We start from the raw sequence: 18,227 nt of genomic DNA, 5'->3' as shown, positions 1-18,227 counted from the left end.
TTTTGGTTGATGCTAAATAAACATTTTTAATTATCTTACAATTTGAACAGTTATATTTAAATAATACACTGCTAAACCACATTTACAGTATCTTTGCTAATATCAAATGTTTCGCAATGTTTCGTCTCTTGGCCTCATATGACATCATAGCCCTAGGTCTCCTTTAAAGAGTGTGTTGATCGTACGTACAACTCCAGGCAATGAAAATACTAACACGCGATCTATATCTGTATTTCATTTCTATTTTTAATTAAAGTATAAAGTACAGATTTATTTTATAAATGTTTTTACTTAAATCTATCATGCTGTTAAAGCGTTTTAGCTTCCCAGCGTCTGTATCGGAACGCTGTTACAATATGTGACATCATACGAGTTTCCACACGGACGTTTTTACTGGCTGGAAAGTAACAGCTCACACAGAAACAAAACCGAGAGAGATATAGCTGCACCCAATCTTTGAAACTCTGCTCATATTGACTTCTTTTTAGATTTTCTCTACATTATTCTTATTCGAAGAGTCAAGCGAAAAGATGGGAGTGCCCAAATTTTACCGATGGATATCCGAGCGGTATCCGTGTCTGAGTGAAGTGGTCAAAGAGCATCAGGTGAGCTTGTTTGGCTAAATGTAATAGGCCCGTTTAGATCATCCACAGCTCTGTGATCGAATCCAGAAACTTTACACTTAACGACGATGCCTAAAACTGCGATTTCATATGCATGCTTACTAGCCATGATCTAAAAACAACTTATTATATCCTGCTTTTTCTGCCGTTAGTGGTATGTTGTAAAAGGGACGTGTTTCAAAGGCCAGTGAATTGCCTACCTAGGCAGTATGTTTCGGGATCGCATGCGCATTACAACGTTCGGTTAGAGCAGCCAATCACAGTGAGATGAATTAGATATTTGACCATCTGCGATTGAGAGAGAGCAAACCCTCAAATTAGTTGCAGTTTTTGCTATTACGGACCATTGTCCAATATAGCTCTGTCCTAACGTTTTTGTTCATGAAATATATTAGGCACACGATCGTGATGCTTTTAAAAGCTGCGAAAACACGATGTACCACCTAATAACATATAAAACATGAAATAGACCAAATACACCTTCGCCTTTTCCAAAGGTATTTTTTCAGTGAACCTGACCGGTGGCAGGAAACAACAGCAGCTCCGAGACTGTTCTGAGCTGATGAATAAAATGTTTTAATAACTTGAGTTTTCATTCGTCAAATTGTTCATTTATAATTATAATATAATTTATAATGATATACATAACTGTTAATCATTTTCACTGATCTTTCCGCTTTAGGCCTTGCTTTTCTTACCAGATTGAAAGTTACATACACCGTAGACTTTATTTACTGTATCAAAGTTTATTTACTTTCTTTTAGTCTAAATGTTATTGTAATTTTTTTACAGTTTTTTAACTTCCCGCATAGCACACATACATCTATTTGATGCCCGCATTTACCTCTGCAAGACATTTTCTTACATTTTTTGCTCATCTGTCATACGTATCCGAGACGTCTGCTGTCAGATGTCATATACGTCTAGAAGATGCCTATAAGATGTTTCTAAGACTATTAGCTGATGTTTTTACACAGCAGATGTTTTCCAGATCTTTAGTAGACATCTTACAGACATACCTGTGCCAGCTGGGTTAGTGTATTACCAACACTAGGCATTTTAATTGAATTATCTTACTTTTGTTTCCTTAATGACAGATCCCAGAGTTTGACAACCTTTATTTAGATATGAACGGTATCATCCATCAATGTTCCCACCCTAATGATGAGGACGTTCACTTCCGTATTTCTGAGGAGAAGATATTTGCTGACATTTTTCACTACTTGGAAGTGCTCTTTCGCATTATTAAGCCCAGGAAAGTGTTCTTCATGGCGGTCGATGGAGTTGCGCCAAGGGCCAAGATGAACCAGCAGCGTGGACGAAGATTCAGGTATAACGGAACAGTTGAGACCGTCTGTACATGCACGTACACTTGGCTGATGTTTTAAATGAAACATGGAATACTTTTTCAGACACACATAAATATTTTTATGTCTTTACTTGTTTATTTAAACAGCAAAATGTGCTATTCAAGAACAACATGACATGTATCGCACAATATTGTACTAGCACTGTGTTAACTTTTGTTTATGGACGTTTTTCTGTAAGGTCAGCAAAAGAAGCCGAAGACAAAATTAAAAAGGCTTTGGAGAAGGGTGAAGTTTTACCCACAGAGGCCAGATTTGATTCTAACTGCATCACTCCTGGTTTGTGTACATTTCTATCTCTCTTTTCTTGTGCTAATAATAAAAGTTCTGTAAACCTTTTGCGAGCTTCATGTTGTTTGACAGGAAAAGACAGATGCTTTCAAGCTCAATGTGTTCAAAATAATCTAATTTAAGAGCAATAAAAACACAGGAAAATTCATTTCTGAAAGTTTTAGGATTAATAGTCCCTGCACTCTATATGAAGTGAATGAGAGATAATAAAGTAAATAGAGAAAATAGCAAGTATAATAGTAAAATTGCTACATAAGTGTGATCAGGTAAACTGTTGCGTGTTTGTTCCTTTGTTTTATTCTCCAGCAGAGCTATTATTTTTATTTTAATAAAAATATTATTGTTCTTACTGTTCTGTTAAATAAATCCAAAATTGAAAGCATGCTTCAGAAAGTAGTGAATAAAAAATTTTACTTTCTTATTACTATTTACATCTGTATGTTCTTGCTGTGTGAAGATCTCTTATGAAAATAATTAGTCTTACGTGTTTGTTACATTTAACATGTTGGTGTTTCTCTCCATAGGAACGGATTTCATGGCCAGGCTACAAGAGCAACTTAAATATTTTGTTCACAATAAACTGTCCACAGATAAATCATGGCAAGGAGTGAATGTCTATTTGTCTGGTCATGAGGTGAGTTCATAAGTTTTTGATCTTTGTATTGCGTGCATGTTCATGTCTTAGTTTTTGGGACCTGTTCATTTCTAGACACCTGGTGAAGGAGAGCACAAAATCATGGAGTTCATTCGTTCTGAGAGTGCCAAACCGAGTCATAATCCAAACACGAGGCACTGCCTTTACGGTCTGGACGCTGACCTGGTGAGAACATTTTTGTATGTGTAAGAGATAGAATTCTGTGTTTCCATTATGATCCCTTTTAATGTTTTTTTGTCTGTTTTATCCTGTCTTTCCTTCTTATTTGTAGATTATGCTTGGCTTGACCAGCCACGAGCCAAATTTTTCTCTCCTCAGAGAGGAGGTGCGCTTCGGAGGCAAGAAGTCACAAAAGAGGTGTGTGGTGTGGCATTGTGGTGAGGGTAAATAGGGAGTTATTTTCTTATATAAAGGGGCCAGTGTAAGAGAGTAAAGGGCATGTTTTAACCTGTGCTTCTGGACCAATTGCGATCATTTTGTGCAACCTTTAGGATAACAGCCCCAGAGGAGACCACCTTTCACCTGCTCCATCTCTCCCTGATGAGGGAATACATTGACTATGAGTTCTCAGAGCTTAGGGTAAGGATATGTGAACTTTCATTCTTTACAAATGCTCAAAGCATGCCAAAACGACACCTCTTAAGTTAAAAAGTTTAAATCAACACGATATAATATAATCTGCCTCAGAAAAAGATCACCTTTGAGTTTGACCTGGAGCGGATCATAGACGATTGGGTCCTAATGGGTTTCCTGGTGGGAAATGACTTCATTCCTCATCTTCCTCACCTGCACATTAACCATGATGCTCTGCCGTTGCTCTACCGAACTTATATCAACGTGCTGCCCTCTCTAGGCGGTGAGTCACAAGCATTGCCGTTTACGGAGCATCTTGTAATACGTGATCATTTTCTCGCCCTCAAGTTGTTTAAAACCTGTATACATTTCTTTGTTCTGTTGAACTCTAACGAAAATACTTTAAAGAATGTGGGAAACTACGCAGTTCTGGGGCACAAGGTTTACCTACTATAGTAGTCAATAGTAGCCCAGAATAGTTTGACATTATTCCCAAAAACTTTTTTTGTGTTCAGCTAAACAATGAAATTTAAACCAGTTGAGGATAAGTAAATGGTGACAGAATTTTCTTTTCCTGGGTGAATTGTCATAAATCTGATTCTGTGGCGCTAATGACTTGCCTCCATCAGGCTACCTGAATGAAAATGGTCACCTCAACCTCGGCCGGTTTGAGAAGTATATGGAGAAGCTCTCAGATGTGAGTGCTTGTTTACATTCTTACTCTTGCATTGTGCAATACTACACTATACAGTACTTTACTATAATATGCTATGTCTACTACATGCCATTTTCATGGGCTTCTGATTTTTCAGTTTGACCGAGAACACTTCAATGAAGTTTTTGTGGATCTGAAGTGGTTTGAGAGTAAGGTGGGGAACAAATACCTAAATGAGGCAGCTGGGCTAGCGGCTGAGGAGGCTGATGCTAAAGTTTTAAAGAAGAGCAAAGTAAGTAAATACTTTGAAGTATGAAGCCAGAGGGTTCACATATGAGATGTCACTTTTATTCCTGTAGACCACCAAACTGATAAAGTGCTAATTCATGCATGTTCTCAGTCTTCAGATGACTCCCTGTGTCTTGCTGCTCTTGATGGAGTTAAGGGCACACACACTCCAGGAAGAGGTACACACATTGTAGTTCATTTACTGTCTTTATCTGTATCTGTTCAATGCTTGGTATTCGATCAAAGTGGAATGAGACTTTAAAACAAAGAGTTTATATTTCCCACGATGCACCAGAGGGCACAGAAGAGGACGGCGAGGATGACGACATGTTTGAAACAGAGTTTCGCCAGTATAAGCGCACTTACTACATGACCAAGATAGGCGTTGAAGTCGTCTCAGAGTGAGTCTTTGTCATTTTTAGTAGGCTGATAAAAAAGTAGAGGATGTGTGTCGTCTTTGTGCATCTGAAATTGAAATGTAAAGTCTTGTTTTGTTTGTTCATCTTGCAGTGAGTTTTTAGCCAATCAGGCTAAATGTTATGTGGAAGGTATCCAATGGATCCTCCATTATTACTACCATGGAGTTCAGTCATGGAGCTGGTGAGTGTGAAGCAACTGTGTGTATTAACAGTATTTTTAATTGCTTTGAAATGTCAGATAACTTTGAGCACTCTTGGGTTTTCGTGCAGTTTGTCTATGCGTTAATAGTATGTACGTCTATCTTTGTTCAGCAGAACGCAAAAGAAGATATTTCAAAGAATGTTGGTAACCGAACAGTGGTGGCACCCATTCACTTCCATGATATTGACACAAAACCAATGCCAGTGAATGGGTGCTGTTTACCATCATTCTTCAAAATATCTTTTGAGTGTCCTGCGGAAAGAAAGTAATACATGTTTGAAATGACAGGAGGGTGAGTAAATGATGACAGAATTTTCATTTCTGGGCAAGCTATCAATTTAAAAGATGTCTTATTTGTCCAATATTTCTACAGGTATTATCCGTACCACTATGCCCCTTTCCTCTCTGATGTGAGAAACATCTCTAGCCTCAAGTTGACCTTTGACCTAGCCAAACCCTTCTTGCCTTTTGAGCAGCTTTTGGGCGTCCTGCCTGCAGCTAGCAAAGATCTACTTCCACAGTGTTACCAGGTGCACCTCAAATCATGGTTATTCTGTGTACATGTTCACCATAATCAGTCACTCTCATTCTCAGTGTTCTTGTTTCTAACCGGCTTGCTCTTTTTTGTTGTAGCACCTTATGACATCAATGAGCTCACCAATCGTTGAGTATTACCCACAAGACTTCAAAACGGACCTTAACGGCAAGCAGCAGGAGTGGGAGGCCGTGGTTCTCATCCCATTTATCGATGAGGTGCTTAAATGCTGTCACCGTGTATCTCATATCTGTGATGGTGTCTGTGTGGTGATTGTAAGGTGTCATGTTTTGTGTTTACGTTCAGAAATGCTTGTTAGCAGCGATGGAGCCTTACATGCTTAATTTGACCCCATCGGAGAAGGCCAGGAACAGACATACTGAATGTGCTGTGTACTGCTTTGATAAAGAACTGGACTATGCCTTCGATGCTCCTCTCCCCAAAATGTTCCCCAATATCGTCCACTGCCATGTCAGGTATGACCCCCTCTCACTAATATGTGTATCTGGCTATTTAACTACGGTTAAAGGTGTTGTGTACGTTTTTTTAGGAGGATCTATTGACATAAATGTGTGTTCAGGGGTGTATAAAGGCCTTACATAATGAAGCGTTATGTTTCTACATACATACACCACGGTTCCCCTTACATAGAGTTCACCATGTTGTTTCTACAGTATCCCTATAAAGACAAACTGCTCTACAGAGCATGTTTCATACTACATTATCTCCTTCGGCAAACAAGGGAAGCACGGAGACATCTTAGTTCTGTGCAGCCAATGTAATGCTTCCATGCAATGGAAGTCAATAGAGGTCAGTGTTGTTTGGTTTCCAACGTTCTTCAAATGATCTTCTTTTCGATCTGTTGTCTGTTTCTAGACAAACGCCAATCCCGATGGATGCATGGCATGTGTCAGTTGAGCACGTGGGCTGCAGGATTGACAGAGGAGCGCTTTACTTCTGCGGCTTCCCTACCTTACAGCACATCCGCCATAAAGTAAACAAAGCCCGTCTGACTGCAGATAACAGATTATTGTCCGATTAATGAAGAGCTCCGTTGGGTTATCGCAGGATTAACACAGATTGTCTCTCTTACGCAGTTTTATAAGAAGAAAAGTGGGGTGATGGTGTTTCAGCAAAGCAGCAGAGGAGAAAACACAATACTGGAAATTTTGCCAGGCCAGGAGGTGGAGCAAGTGAGCACTTTATTACCCTCAAACTTTGAGCATGCCTTATCTTTATCTCAGAAACTACTGGAAACAAAAGTGAGGTATAGGTGTTTTGTGGAAATGTGGTAAGGTGTGTTTTGCTGTGCTGCAGGTAGAAGATGTTGCATCTTTGGTTCTGGGAAAGGCTTTGTTTGTGAACTGGCCTCATCTGATGGAAGCACGAGTAGTAGCGGTTTCGGATGGAGAAACAAAGTAAGTCCATCAAGTATGTTTGTATAATGGAAACTAATCTGCATTATTTACTGTTGTGCTGGTAGTACTCTGTGGTCCCTGTCTTCTCACATAATCAAATAACCTGTCTGAGGTTGATGTAAGACCGATGCATAGTGGCGGTTTTAGGCACGGGCGAACCGGGCAGTCGCCCGGGGCGGCATTTTTTCATTTCACGTGGGGGGCGGCACCGGCACGAGCAGTAAAAGAAACTCTGGGCCGCCGCAAATCGGTTATCTATTATCTATTCATTCATTGTGTGGGGAATTGGCAAATTGGCGCCCCTGTATGTTGAAAAGATAAAGGTATGCAACTATAATGTTCTCTCTGTGTTATGATTACTGTATCCATGTTGCCATGTTGTGTGAAAAGACACTGCGGTGTTTAGCCTAGTCGTTAGAGCGCTCGACTCTCATTCGGACAGACGCCGAGGCTCGCGCAGGGCAGGTAGAACCGACACCACTTATACAACAAATTTGGTTTTAAGTCAACAAACACAAGATCTAATTTCACCATAATATTGTGCTTTGCAACAAAATTGTTACAAGTTCAGTTATTATTATTTATTTCCATCAGTTGGGTTAACGTAAGGTCCCGCAATGAGCAAACAGAATTTTCCAATCTGTAGCTAGTTTCTAAGACGAACATAACCTTTGCTATTTATTTGCTACATCACACATGTCATGAATATGAAGGTTTTATGCATGTTTATGACAACTGTCATTAAGTGTCATTCGCTCAATTATGACATTTTTAATGCAAATATTGTTTGTTTGAGGTCTTTGTTGACAACTTTACATTAACCAATACATCTTAACCTATCATAATTGTCATAAAAACATGACATAGCAGATTAATAATTGAATGTAAGACACTACTTAGCTGGTGTTTCGGCATCTAACCATATTGCCTTAGAGACTGAGAAACGGGGACAATTCTGTACGCGTCACAGTTGTTTTATTTGACAGAACAAACATTTTACTTGTACGGTCAACAGAAAGTTGGCCATCCCATCGCTCACCCCCTACCAACCACGACAAACAATATAACACACCGGATATAAAGGAAACGGAAGTGAACACAAGAAAACACGTGATAACAAATAACCAATAAGAAGATAAATGAATTAAGGCCACTACAGCTGGGTTAACTGTCATATTAGTTTTGACATTGGCTGTCATGAGGCCATTATAACTGTCATGAATCTTTTTCTGACCACTTTTTTTCCAGTGGTACAAATTGAATGTCAGTAAAATTTTATTAAGTGTTAATACTCTGTCAAATTGTTTTATAACAATGTCATGTATACTTTTCTTGACCTCAACTACAGTGGTACAATTACATTTTAATGACAAATTCAATTTGTACCACTGTAGTTTAGGTCAAGAAAAATATGACATAATTTAGTTTTTTCGAGGGGGGGGGCGCTCGAAGATGTTCTTGCCCGGGGTGCAATTCAATGTAGAACCGCCACTGCCGATGCATTACAACTGTACATTATCCTTCACATAAATTATCTGTGTGTTAAGTTGTTTAAAGTGTCTCCTGGTGTCTTTGTAGGTTTGCTTTAGAAGAACCGTCAGGATCACAGTTGCTATATATGGAGGACACACCACCCCCGACTAAAGTGATCCATCTCACCGATAAAGAGCAGAAAGAGTGGATTAAAGAAGTGCAAGGCTTGTCCGAATAGTACGTAGCCCTATGCAACATTAGATTTGTACTAGTAATTGTAAATAAATGTGTCACCTAAGAGTATGATTTGCATACCGCTGATGGTGTTTACATGATCAATGCAGGCCTTTGTTGTTTGATGATTTATGTAGTGATGGAAATCTCCAATAATGACAACAATGGATCACCATCTTGACATGTGTTTTTGTCAAGAGATCAGAGGATATACTATAATTCCAATCCCAGATGTGTTTTGTTTTGGAGTATGGCAACACAGTCATATTGACTAATTTATTCCCCATCATGTTCAAAATCAGTACATCATGCTTTCCTCCATGGAACACAAAATATATTTTGAGAGATGTTTCTGTGGTTTCTGTCCATATAATGGAAGTCAAAGAGATCTTATGTTTGGTTACAAGAAATCTTTGTTAGTGTTCTTCTGAAGAAAGTAAGTTATACAGGGTTGAAATGACAGAAGGGTCATGATGAAATTTTCATTTGAGATGATGGATGTACTAGATGGATATAGATGGAGTAATGTATATTGTACTGAAAATGGCACGTAACATCATATCAATGTTTGCCCATAAATCACATTAGAAGGTACTGGGCTCCACAACGAGTGCTTTTGAAAAATAACCGGGTATTGAATGTCTAAGATTCATATACCAAATATTTGAAAAGTGCACTGTTTTGTTTGAAGCACGTATTAAAGATAAGACTTTTGTTTGTTTTTCAGCTTCAGCAAGCGTAAGGGCATTGTGATCAGTGAGACAGGTGTGGTGATTTATGCCCAGCTCCTGATCGGCAGAAAGTATGTCGTTGGTGAAAATGGAAAGGTTCATTTGGAAAAGCAGTTTGCCAAACAGGTCCTGCCCTTTCCACACCAGACCATAGTGAAGGTAAATATTTCTTCAGTCTATCAAATACGATAGACTTTCCTTATTTGTTACAATTTAAACTTGTTTCTCTCTTTTTTTTTACAAACTCTTCATAATTGAATATATAATTATGTCTATGTATTTTTGTGTAGGATATCAAAGCCTTTGACTCCTCATTGGCACGCTTTAAGACATTAGAGGAGCTATTTCCTCCAGGAACTTCTGTCTTTATGGTTGGAAACCCGTATTATGGTGCAATGGGGGATGTATGTATCTTTGTAACTGCGTTTATTTCGAATCGTCAAACATTTCTTTAAACTCTTTTGTGATAGTTATTGTTTATGTTGATGCTTTCTGTTGGCTGTAGGTGCAAGATTCTAGTGATGTCATCAATGAGGGACGAATCAGAGTGGTTTTCTCTGTACCGTGTGAACCTCAGCTTGATGCCTTAATACAGAACCAGCATGTAAGTCTTATATATTGCATAGCACACCTTGAATGAATCCAGATGTCACTAACACTGTGTCTTGACCGGACACGGTCAACATGTCAACCTGCTTGTTCTTAATGGGTTTGACGCATTGCACCACAATTCAGTGTTGACTAAATATAAAGTTATAATGGGTTCTAATGAGTTTCAAATGTCTTTTGTCGTGTCGGTCGCGTCCGGTGTAGTACACTTTTCCTATGACTAAATCATAACATTCTCTAGTGTTCCTTATTCAAATTTCAAACAATAATGCTAAATGTAAATGTTAAACACTTTCCATTGTTATTTGTGGAGATTTTACCAGTAATCTTTTTTTCTTCATTCACTCAGAAATACTCTGTGAAGTATAGTCCTGGGTACGTGCTCGCCTCCCGCCTTGGAATCACAAGCTACCTCGTCTCAAGGTTCTCTGGTAGCATCTTTATCGGAAGAGGATCCAAGAAAAAGTCAGTGCAATTCAGCAGTGAACATTTTGCAAATTGTGAATCATACACTGTTGCGACTGTTGTGACTTTTTGTCGTTGTAAGAATAAAATGAAACTTTGATGCAATTCTCTTTTGAAAGTGGGTCTTTCAAAACATGCCATGCCAGAATTCAGTCACAACATTTCATTAAATAAGATGGCATTTAAGTGTTTTTCTTTCGTTTTCTTTTTCTCCCCATTCAGTCCTCATGGAGAGCAGAAAGTTAATGCGGGCCTTAATCTCAAATTCAACAAGAAGAATGAGGAAGTTCCTGGTTACACCAAAAGAACAGAGAAAGAGTGGCTTTACTCTGCTTCTGTTGAAGAACTTTTAGCTGAATACCTAGAAAGGTGTGTATGTGTGTTTATGGTTGTATTACTGCCTTGTGTATTAATTCAAGTTTTTTAACAAAATGTCATCTCACAGATTTTCAGAGGTGTTTGACTTTGTAGCGAGAAACAGTCATGATGACTTCTTTTATGAAGATGATATCTGGGCAGGAGAAGATGAGAATGGGTGTGTATTTTCTCAACTATTCTTTCCTAAAGATAAGTTCTAAGACACGTGTATTCACATTACACCAGACCATATTTTTGGTAGACCAAAAATTGTATTTTCCATTTAAATTTGGTGTAATGATAGGTTTTACACCAAACATATTGGTTAAAAACCATTGTAGTAGTTGTTGCTAATCTGCTAAATTCACCAACTCACTTGAGTGGCTACGGACATTTTGATGATGATATTTCTCTTCTAGGGCTGAGAAGGTCCAGGAGATCCAGGCCTGGCTAAAAGCTCACCCAGTAAGCTCTTCATCTCGTGCATCATGTGACCTGCAGATCCTGGACGCTGGCATTGTGGAGAAAATTGAGGAAGAACTGGAGAAAACAAAGGTTGAGACACATAAAAACGTTTGGACCCCCACAAGAGTGACTGTTTTTTGCACACATTTATGTTGTTTTTCTCTCTGTTGGTGACAGGTCAAGAAGATGAACAAGAAAGTGAGAGTGACAGTCAAGCCCCACCTGCTATTCAGGGTATGCGTGAGAGCGTGCAAACGTTACGTATAAAGTACTTATAGTGTTTAATGTAATGTTTGTGTGTGTGTGTACAGCCTCTGGAGCAGCAACACGGTGTCGTTCCTGATCCTGATGCAGAATATCACCTATTTGATCGTGTGGTAAACGTGAGAGAGAGTTTTTCTGTTCCTCTTGGACTTCGAGGAACTATCACTGGCATCAAAGGAGGTAACGGCATTCTAAAACACATTTTAATGTTCAAGGAGTCTTCTCACGTTGGCTGGAGACCAACAGTTTTGTCTTGGTTTCAAAATTCTACTTTTCACCTTCAGCTGAACGAGAGACTGAAGTTCTGTATGAGGTGCTGTTTGATGAGGAGTTTGCTGGAGGACTCACTATCAGGTACAGATGTGTTTATTAGTACCAGAGGCAGACAAATTATGGATAGCATTACAATATTTTACCAGATGTGTGATATTTTCAAAAATAGTTTTCATCAATAATATAAAAATGCAAACTCAAAGCATGCTCACAATGTCACTGGCCAGACCAGATAATAAAGAGTAAAGACATGGTTTACTGAGTTTGATGTAAATGTTTAGGTGCTCTCCTGGGCGTGGCTATCGTTTGCCCCCTAGTGCCTTAATAAACCTGAGCCATGGCAGCAGGAAGGAGCACAAACTCACTGCCATTGTCAAACCCCAGCCCTCCTCATCCCATCCCAACCACAAAAGCCACCTGGGCGGCCTTAACCACTCGCCACGTTCACCGTTTATCCCTACACAGGTAAAAGACACACACTCACCCCTCATTGCATTTCACTCTGTCAAGTTATAGATTGTCCATTTGGCTTGGAATTTATGTGGAGATTGGCAAATCAGAAATGATGATCAGAAAATGAGCATACTTTAAACTTTATACACAAAACACAATATGTTGCTGTGCTTGTACTAGCCTTAGCACTTATGAATACACAGTTCAATACAAATCCATGCAGTGCAAACCAGTTCTTTAGTTATGTGAAAAGGAAGTGTATTGTTTCGTTTGGGGATAATCTCTAACAGTGTTAAATTTCCTGTGAAAAGCAGCAGAATGGCCGACTAGGCCTCAATTTCAGGGCTGACACTCAGGGCAACAGAATCTCGCCTCATAAAGCCCTCAACCAGAAAAACCAACACAAGGTATGAACCCAGCACATGGTTTGTGGATGTCAAAATATATAAGTGGCTATGATGTTAATAATCCATTCTGCTATGAAAGGCTGAAAGGTTATATTGCATTATAACACCGTTATGTGTGTTATTTCAGGGCTCTGGCAATGAGAAGGAGTTCAGTAATGTGTGGCAGTCTCTGCAGGGTACAGGAATGCCCCAGAAACCACCGGCTCACTGGCAAAACAATGTGAGTTTTCCACTCTGGATTGAAAAATATTCGCCATGTTTATCACAACTTGAAATTCAGAATTATTGAATACATGAAGTATGTATGTATACTCACTGGCCACTTTATTAGGTACATCTTACTAGTACCGGGTTGGACCCCATTTTGCCTTCAGAACTGCCTTAATCCTTCGTGGCATAGATTCAACAAGGTACTGGAAACATTCCTCAGAGATTTTGGTCCATATTGACTTGATAGCATCACGCAGTTGCTGCGGGTATGTCGGCTGCAGATCCATGATGCGAATCTCCCGTTCCACCACATCCCAAAGGTGCTCTATTGGATTGAGATCTGGTGACTGTGGACGCCATTTGAGTACAGTGAACTCATTGTCATGTTCAAGAAACCAGTCTGAGATGATTCACGCTTTATGAGTCTGGCGAGACATGGCGCGTTATCCTGCTGGAAGTAGCCATCAGAAGATGGGTACACTGTGGTCATAAAGGGATGGACATGGTCAGCAACAATACTCAGGTAGGCTGTGGTGTTGACACGATGCTCAATTGTTACTAATGGGCCCAAAGTGTGCCAAGAAAATATCCCCCACACCGTTACACCACCACAACCAGCCTGAACCGTTGATACAAGGCAGGATGGATCCATGCTTTCATGTTGTTGGCCAAATTCTGACATTACCATCCGAATGTCACAGAAGAAATCGAGACGCATCAGACCAGGCAACGTTATTCCAATCTTCTATTGTCCAATTTTGGTTAGCCTGTGTGAATTGTAGCCTCAGTTTCCCGTTCTTAGCTGTCAGGAGTGGCACCCGGTGTGGTCTTCTGCTGCTGTAGCCCATCCACCTCAAGGTTTGACGTGTTGTGCATTCAGAGATGCTCTTCTGCATACCTCGGTTGTAATGAGTGGTTATTTCAGTTACTGTTTCCTTTCTATCAGCTCAAACCAGTCTGGCCATTCTCCTCTGACTTCTGGAATCAACAAAGCATTTGAGCCCACAGAACCGCCGCTCACTGGATATTTTCTCTTTTTCAGACCATTCTCTGTAAACCCTAGAGATGGTTGCGAGTGAAAATCCCAGTAGATCAGCAGTTTCTGAAATACTCAGACCAGCCCGCCTGGCACCAACAACCATGCCTTGTTCAAAGTCACTTAAATCACCTTTCTTCCCCATTCTGACGCTCGGTTTGAACTGCAGCAGATCGTCTTGACCATGTCTAAATGCATTGAGTTGCTGCCATGTGATTAGAAATTTGCGTTAACTACCAGTTGGACAGGTGTACCTAATAACATGGCCAGTGAGTGTGTGTATGTGTGTTTGTATGTGTTATACAACAATTGTTAAAAAAAAATTTGGGCGTTCACCTGGTATTTTTGTAACAGGCTGGGAAAAGCAGTGGCTTAGTATCACAACAACGACAACCAGAGGGAGATAAACAGAACCAATACAATGACCCATTCAACAAACCTGTAAGTTTTTTTTTTACAATTTCTCTGTATAACTACACACTTGTTTATCACATCCTCATGTCTGTAGATCATCATTTACACTGATCTTACAAACAGCAACAAACACAGCAATTTTAAGTTGGTGTTTGGATGTAGAAGGTTGAGAACATATCTGTCCTGTTAAAAAAACTGCACCAACAAGCCTGTTGAATAATGTTTTAAACACAGTTACCACATCTATTCACTCAGTACATGAATAACCTGTATTCTACAATGAGGAAGGCTGTGTCAAGCCGAACCGCATTGATCAGTCATGTTAATGCAAGTGCATAGAAATATTTTATTGTTTTATATGGTTTGTATATATTTTGTATTTTGGTTTTGCAGGGCTCAGGGGGAATTATTAGACTTCTAAAAAGAAATGAAGATCTGAATTCTATTCCGTTGCAAGGACCTTCAAATAAGGTACAAAACGGCACATTGACTCTATAACAACTCTGTTCTCAAATATTTAGTTTACTTTTTGACATAATTGTTTGTAAAAAGGCATATTAAGTATTAGCATGTAATGATTATTTATTGAACAGGTATCTGCTGAATTTGAGGAGCTTATAGCCAATCTGAAGATATCAAAGGACCCTGAGCCAACTCTGCACTATCCGCATCAAGAGCCCAAGAGCCAATCAGGAGAGCCTCTGTCTCCCCAGTCCTTTGCTATGGTGAGCAATCCATAATTCTCTTATCCACAGTATTTTAAGGAATGTCTCTACAAAAAAGTGTGTAAAATGAAAAGAGCCAGTGAACTTTCTTAAATTGTTCAGGTTTTTTATTTGATGATGTGGTCATCATCTTGATGTCTCAAAAAAAATCTTCTTTAAACAGAAGGGGACACTGGTGTTGAAAGAAATGTTGAAGATCGACAGCTCTGGAACAAGTTATTCTGCCCCTGAGTCTACTTTGCTTTCTGAAGGCCAAAATTCATCAAACCCCAGCGCCCAACAACTAAACAAGAGACGGTCCAGCAAAAAGCTAGGTACTTTACTGTGTCCAACGAAGATTTTACATTATCCAGGCAATGAACTATTGAGGATTTTAATAGTTCTCAAACCTGATATAATCTTTGTTGTGTATCATGTGAAGTGCAATTTGTTAACAAATAAGGATGCTCCCTGCCCCAACAGCTGCTTGTATAAACACACCTCAGACCGAAACCCCACCTCCTCCTCCTCTGGGTAGCCAGCCACCTATTCTGCCCAGCTTGGCCACTGAGCTCGGCCGGGTATGCATGGGGCTTGGCATGGGACCTCCAGAGTTCGCCTTTCTCCACCATAGACAGGTTGGTCCGTCAAACAAGCTCTTCCCAAATCTGTCTGATCTTGAGAATTGTGATGTTTTTGTAGCCATATTTTTTCTGTGAGTTTACAGAAATGTTTTATTGGATGTTTTATCAAGGTCAGATATTCTTGTAGTCAATACTCATCCACTCATTCTCTGTAGAATCTGATGGTGTGTCAAGTGAAGCTGTCTAATGGTCTTCTGGTCCATGGTCCTCAGTGTCAGTCTGAAACTGAAGCCAAAGAGAAAGCAGCTCTCTTTGCCCTCCAACGTTTGGTAACTCACTAAACTAATTGTGACATTTGTACTAGATCATACATTTATTAACTAAGAATGACATATTCATGGTGTCCTACAGAACTCGTTGGGTTCATACCCACTTCCACCTCCCATATTCCCTGGAGTACAGCAGATGAGGCCTCTTGCACCTCATCCCTCTATCTTCAACCAGCCATCAGGTATAAGTTTTCTATATTAAATTTCTCTTATCATATTTTTTACTTCTTTCTTTTTTGCACAGGTGGTATTTTGATGCCCCCACAAGGGTATGGACCCCTCCACTGGGGTATGCAACTGCCCCTCCAGGGGCAGCCATTCTTTGGGGGTACTTTCCCTGGTGCACGGGTCCCTCCACCCTCAGCAGCCAGCGGATCCCACAACCAGTTTGTTCCCCTCCAGGCAAGAACATTAAAATCTCTGTCAATGGTTTTTGAGTTGCACACTGATCTATTAATAACATATCATGTCTTCAGGTGACTAAGAAACGGGTTTCAGGGCGAAACAAGTACCAAGATGCAAAGCAGTTCTCCTCTTTCCAGGCCCAGAGCAGTGGACCTTCTCAACCAGGTTCTTCTTTCCCCTCAGCTCCCAAAACTCCCCCCCCTGGTACCGACAAGCCGACAGAGATGCCCTCCGCCACCACACCCAAAACACCCAGGCAAAGTGCCAACCCTCACACGCCCGGCTCTGCGTCCAAACGAAAACACAGAAAGCTTGCAGTCAACTTTGAGGCTGCTAAAGTGACTGACTGAAGTGACTGACTGACTGTTTTACTATGCTGCCCATCTATCTTTAGCTCTCTTACTGATTATGGTCACGAGGATTGGCGTGTCAAAACACACCTGATTGAATCATGCTTGGTAAGACAAAATGTATTTCATCTTGGGCGCTGAGACTGTTTTGTATTTCTTTTAGTTGCCTTGTTTAAAGGGAAGAGTGCAGAAAGCTTTTATTGGTATTAATTAATGCACCAAAATGATCAGAATAGTTGATCATGGAACAGGTTTTACATTAACCTCTTCTCTTTTGTTTTGACCCCATGTTAAATCCTTAAGTTTTTATTATATTTACTGGTTACTTTGAATGCTAGATTTTAATGTTCATAGTGCAATAAGTTTTGTAGTAGTGGAACATTATGCACACACAATTTGGCACAAACCGCTGCAATACAACATTTGTATTGGTACATCTGTATTTGTTTTTATATTACACAGCGGTGCTGTCCAGCATGGAGGGACAGATTATCTTATCTTATTACGATGTTGTAAAACTCAGTCTGAACTCTTGGATCAACCTTTAGATGCTGTTCTATTAATCGGAAGATTTTGAAACTGCTGAAAATTTCACAGACCTAAATTAGGCGATGAAAACCAGCCCGTTTTGTTTATTAGGTCACAATGCACACTGATTAAAGTAAAATGTAATGTATGTTGATTATTGTATGTACAAGATTTTATGTGATTAATGTGTGGATACAAATTTGAACACAACTGCCTTTCCAATGAGATGTTGTCTTTTCAAATGGGTTTCGACCATTTCAAACTGATTTTATTTTTTAAGTAGGCTATACCTTGTTTCTTGGGGAGATGTTTAAGTTCTAGAATTTTAAAATGAATTCTGTGTATTGAGATCTATGGGTTTTATATGCACGATTTTACAAGTGGGTAAATAGCAGTTGATTATATTTTCCTCCTTGGAACTATGCTGGCACCCGTTTAATTTTTTTTCATCTCTTCATATTTGTATCCAAAAAACCTCTTTTGTCTGAGTTTTAAAATGTTGAAAGTATGTAAGTAAACACTTTTATTTTTAAAAACATTGGTTTGTTTATTTAATGAATTAAAAAATAAAGATGACAAAAATGGACGCCACCTAATTGGTTGGTGTGCAGTAAATAGACATTTGTTATGATAAACATTTTGCAATCACAATGCATATTCTGTTGTTGTGATTAATAAGTATTGTTTTTTTAGCACTGATGCAACATTTTGTTAAATTAGCACTATTACATTTATCTTATTCAGATGCCCTATTTCACATTTACGCATTTGGCAGATACTTTAATGCAAAGCGATTTACTGGGCATTCAGGCCATACATTTTTTGTTTGTGTGTTCCCTGGGGATCAAACCAATGACTGCGCCAATAATGCAAGAAAATGTTTCTGGTTTATTTCTTTTTATATTTTAGT

General features: G+C 39.4%; 1 protein-coding gene across 2 annotated transcripts; it reads left to right on the top strand.

The window, feature by feature from the left end:
• Positions 1 to 380: 380 nt before the first annotated feature.
• On the top strand, positions 381 to 18,019 carry xrn1 (5'-3' exoribonuclease 1). Of its 2 annotated transcripts, none has more exons than XM_079453800.1 (42): positions 381 to 605; positions 1,721 to 1,953; positions 2,172 to 2,269; positions 2,806 to 2,915; positions 2,991 to 3,101; positions 3,208 to 3,293; positions 3,428 to 3,515; positions 3,624 to 3,792; positions 4,139 to 4,206; positions 4,322 to 4,456; positions 4,565 to 4,631; positions 4,748 to 4,853; positions 4,963 to 5,052; positions 5,447 to 5,603; positions 5,707 to 5,826; positions 5,915 to 6,084; positions 6,485 to 6,602; positions 6,706 to 6,801; positions 6,926 to 7,026; positions 8,605 to 8,736; positions 9,461 to 9,623; positions 9,755 to 9,868; positions 9,970 to 10,068; positions 10,423 to 10,538; positions 10,761 to 10,907; positions 10,984 to 11,073; positions 11,315 to 11,450; positions 11,538 to 11,594; positions 11,672 to 11,804; positions 11,909 to 11,978; positions 12,179 to 12,362; positions 12,665 to 12,757; positions 12,885 to 12,977; positions 14,358 to 14,444; positions 14,811 to 14,888; positions 15,011 to 15,142; positions 15,306 to 15,456; positions 15,605 to 15,759; positions 15,921 to 16,034; positions 16,117 to 16,216; positions 16,279 to 16,436; positions 16,511 to 18,019. In XM_079453800.1, the coding sequence occupies exons 1-42, from the start codon at positions 531 to 533 to the stop codon at positions 16,787 to 16,789; spliced, it is 5,079 nt and encodes a 1,692-aa protein (XP_079309926.1). In that variant the 5' UTR covers positions 381 to 530; the 3' UTR covers positions 16,790 to 18,019. The 2 variants fall into 2 exon arrangements, with proteins under 2 accessions (XP_079309926.1, XP_079309925.1); XM_079453799.1 differs by having other exon boundaries at positions 12,662 to 12,757.
• The last annotated feature ends 208 nt before the right edge of the window (positions 18,020 to 18,227 follow it).

Source organism: Barbatula barbatula (assembly GCF_947034865.1).
Source record: "Barbatula barbatula genome assembly, chromosome: 3".
NCBI lineage: Eukaryota > Metazoa > Chordata > Actinopteri > Cypriniformes > Nemacheilidae > Barbatula > Barbatula barbatula.
Note: the sequence above shows the minus strand (reverse complement) of the source record. Positions and strands in the feature narration are given on the sequence as shown.

Bases quoted from the DNA above. Each gene is read 5' to 3' on its own strand.
- xrn1 (XM_079453799.1), top strand. From the start codon at position 531: ATGGGAGTGCCCAAATTTTACCGATGGATATCCGAGCGGTATCCGTGT. The intron at 2,916-2,990 runs GTGAGTTCATAA...GTTCATTTCTAG, and splicing joins TCTATTTGTCTGGTCATGAG to ACACCTGGTGAAGGAGAGCA. The intron at 10,069-10,422 runs GTAAGTCTTATA...TCATTCACTCAG, and splicing joins CCTTAATACAGAACCAGCAT to AAATACTCTGTGAAGTATAG.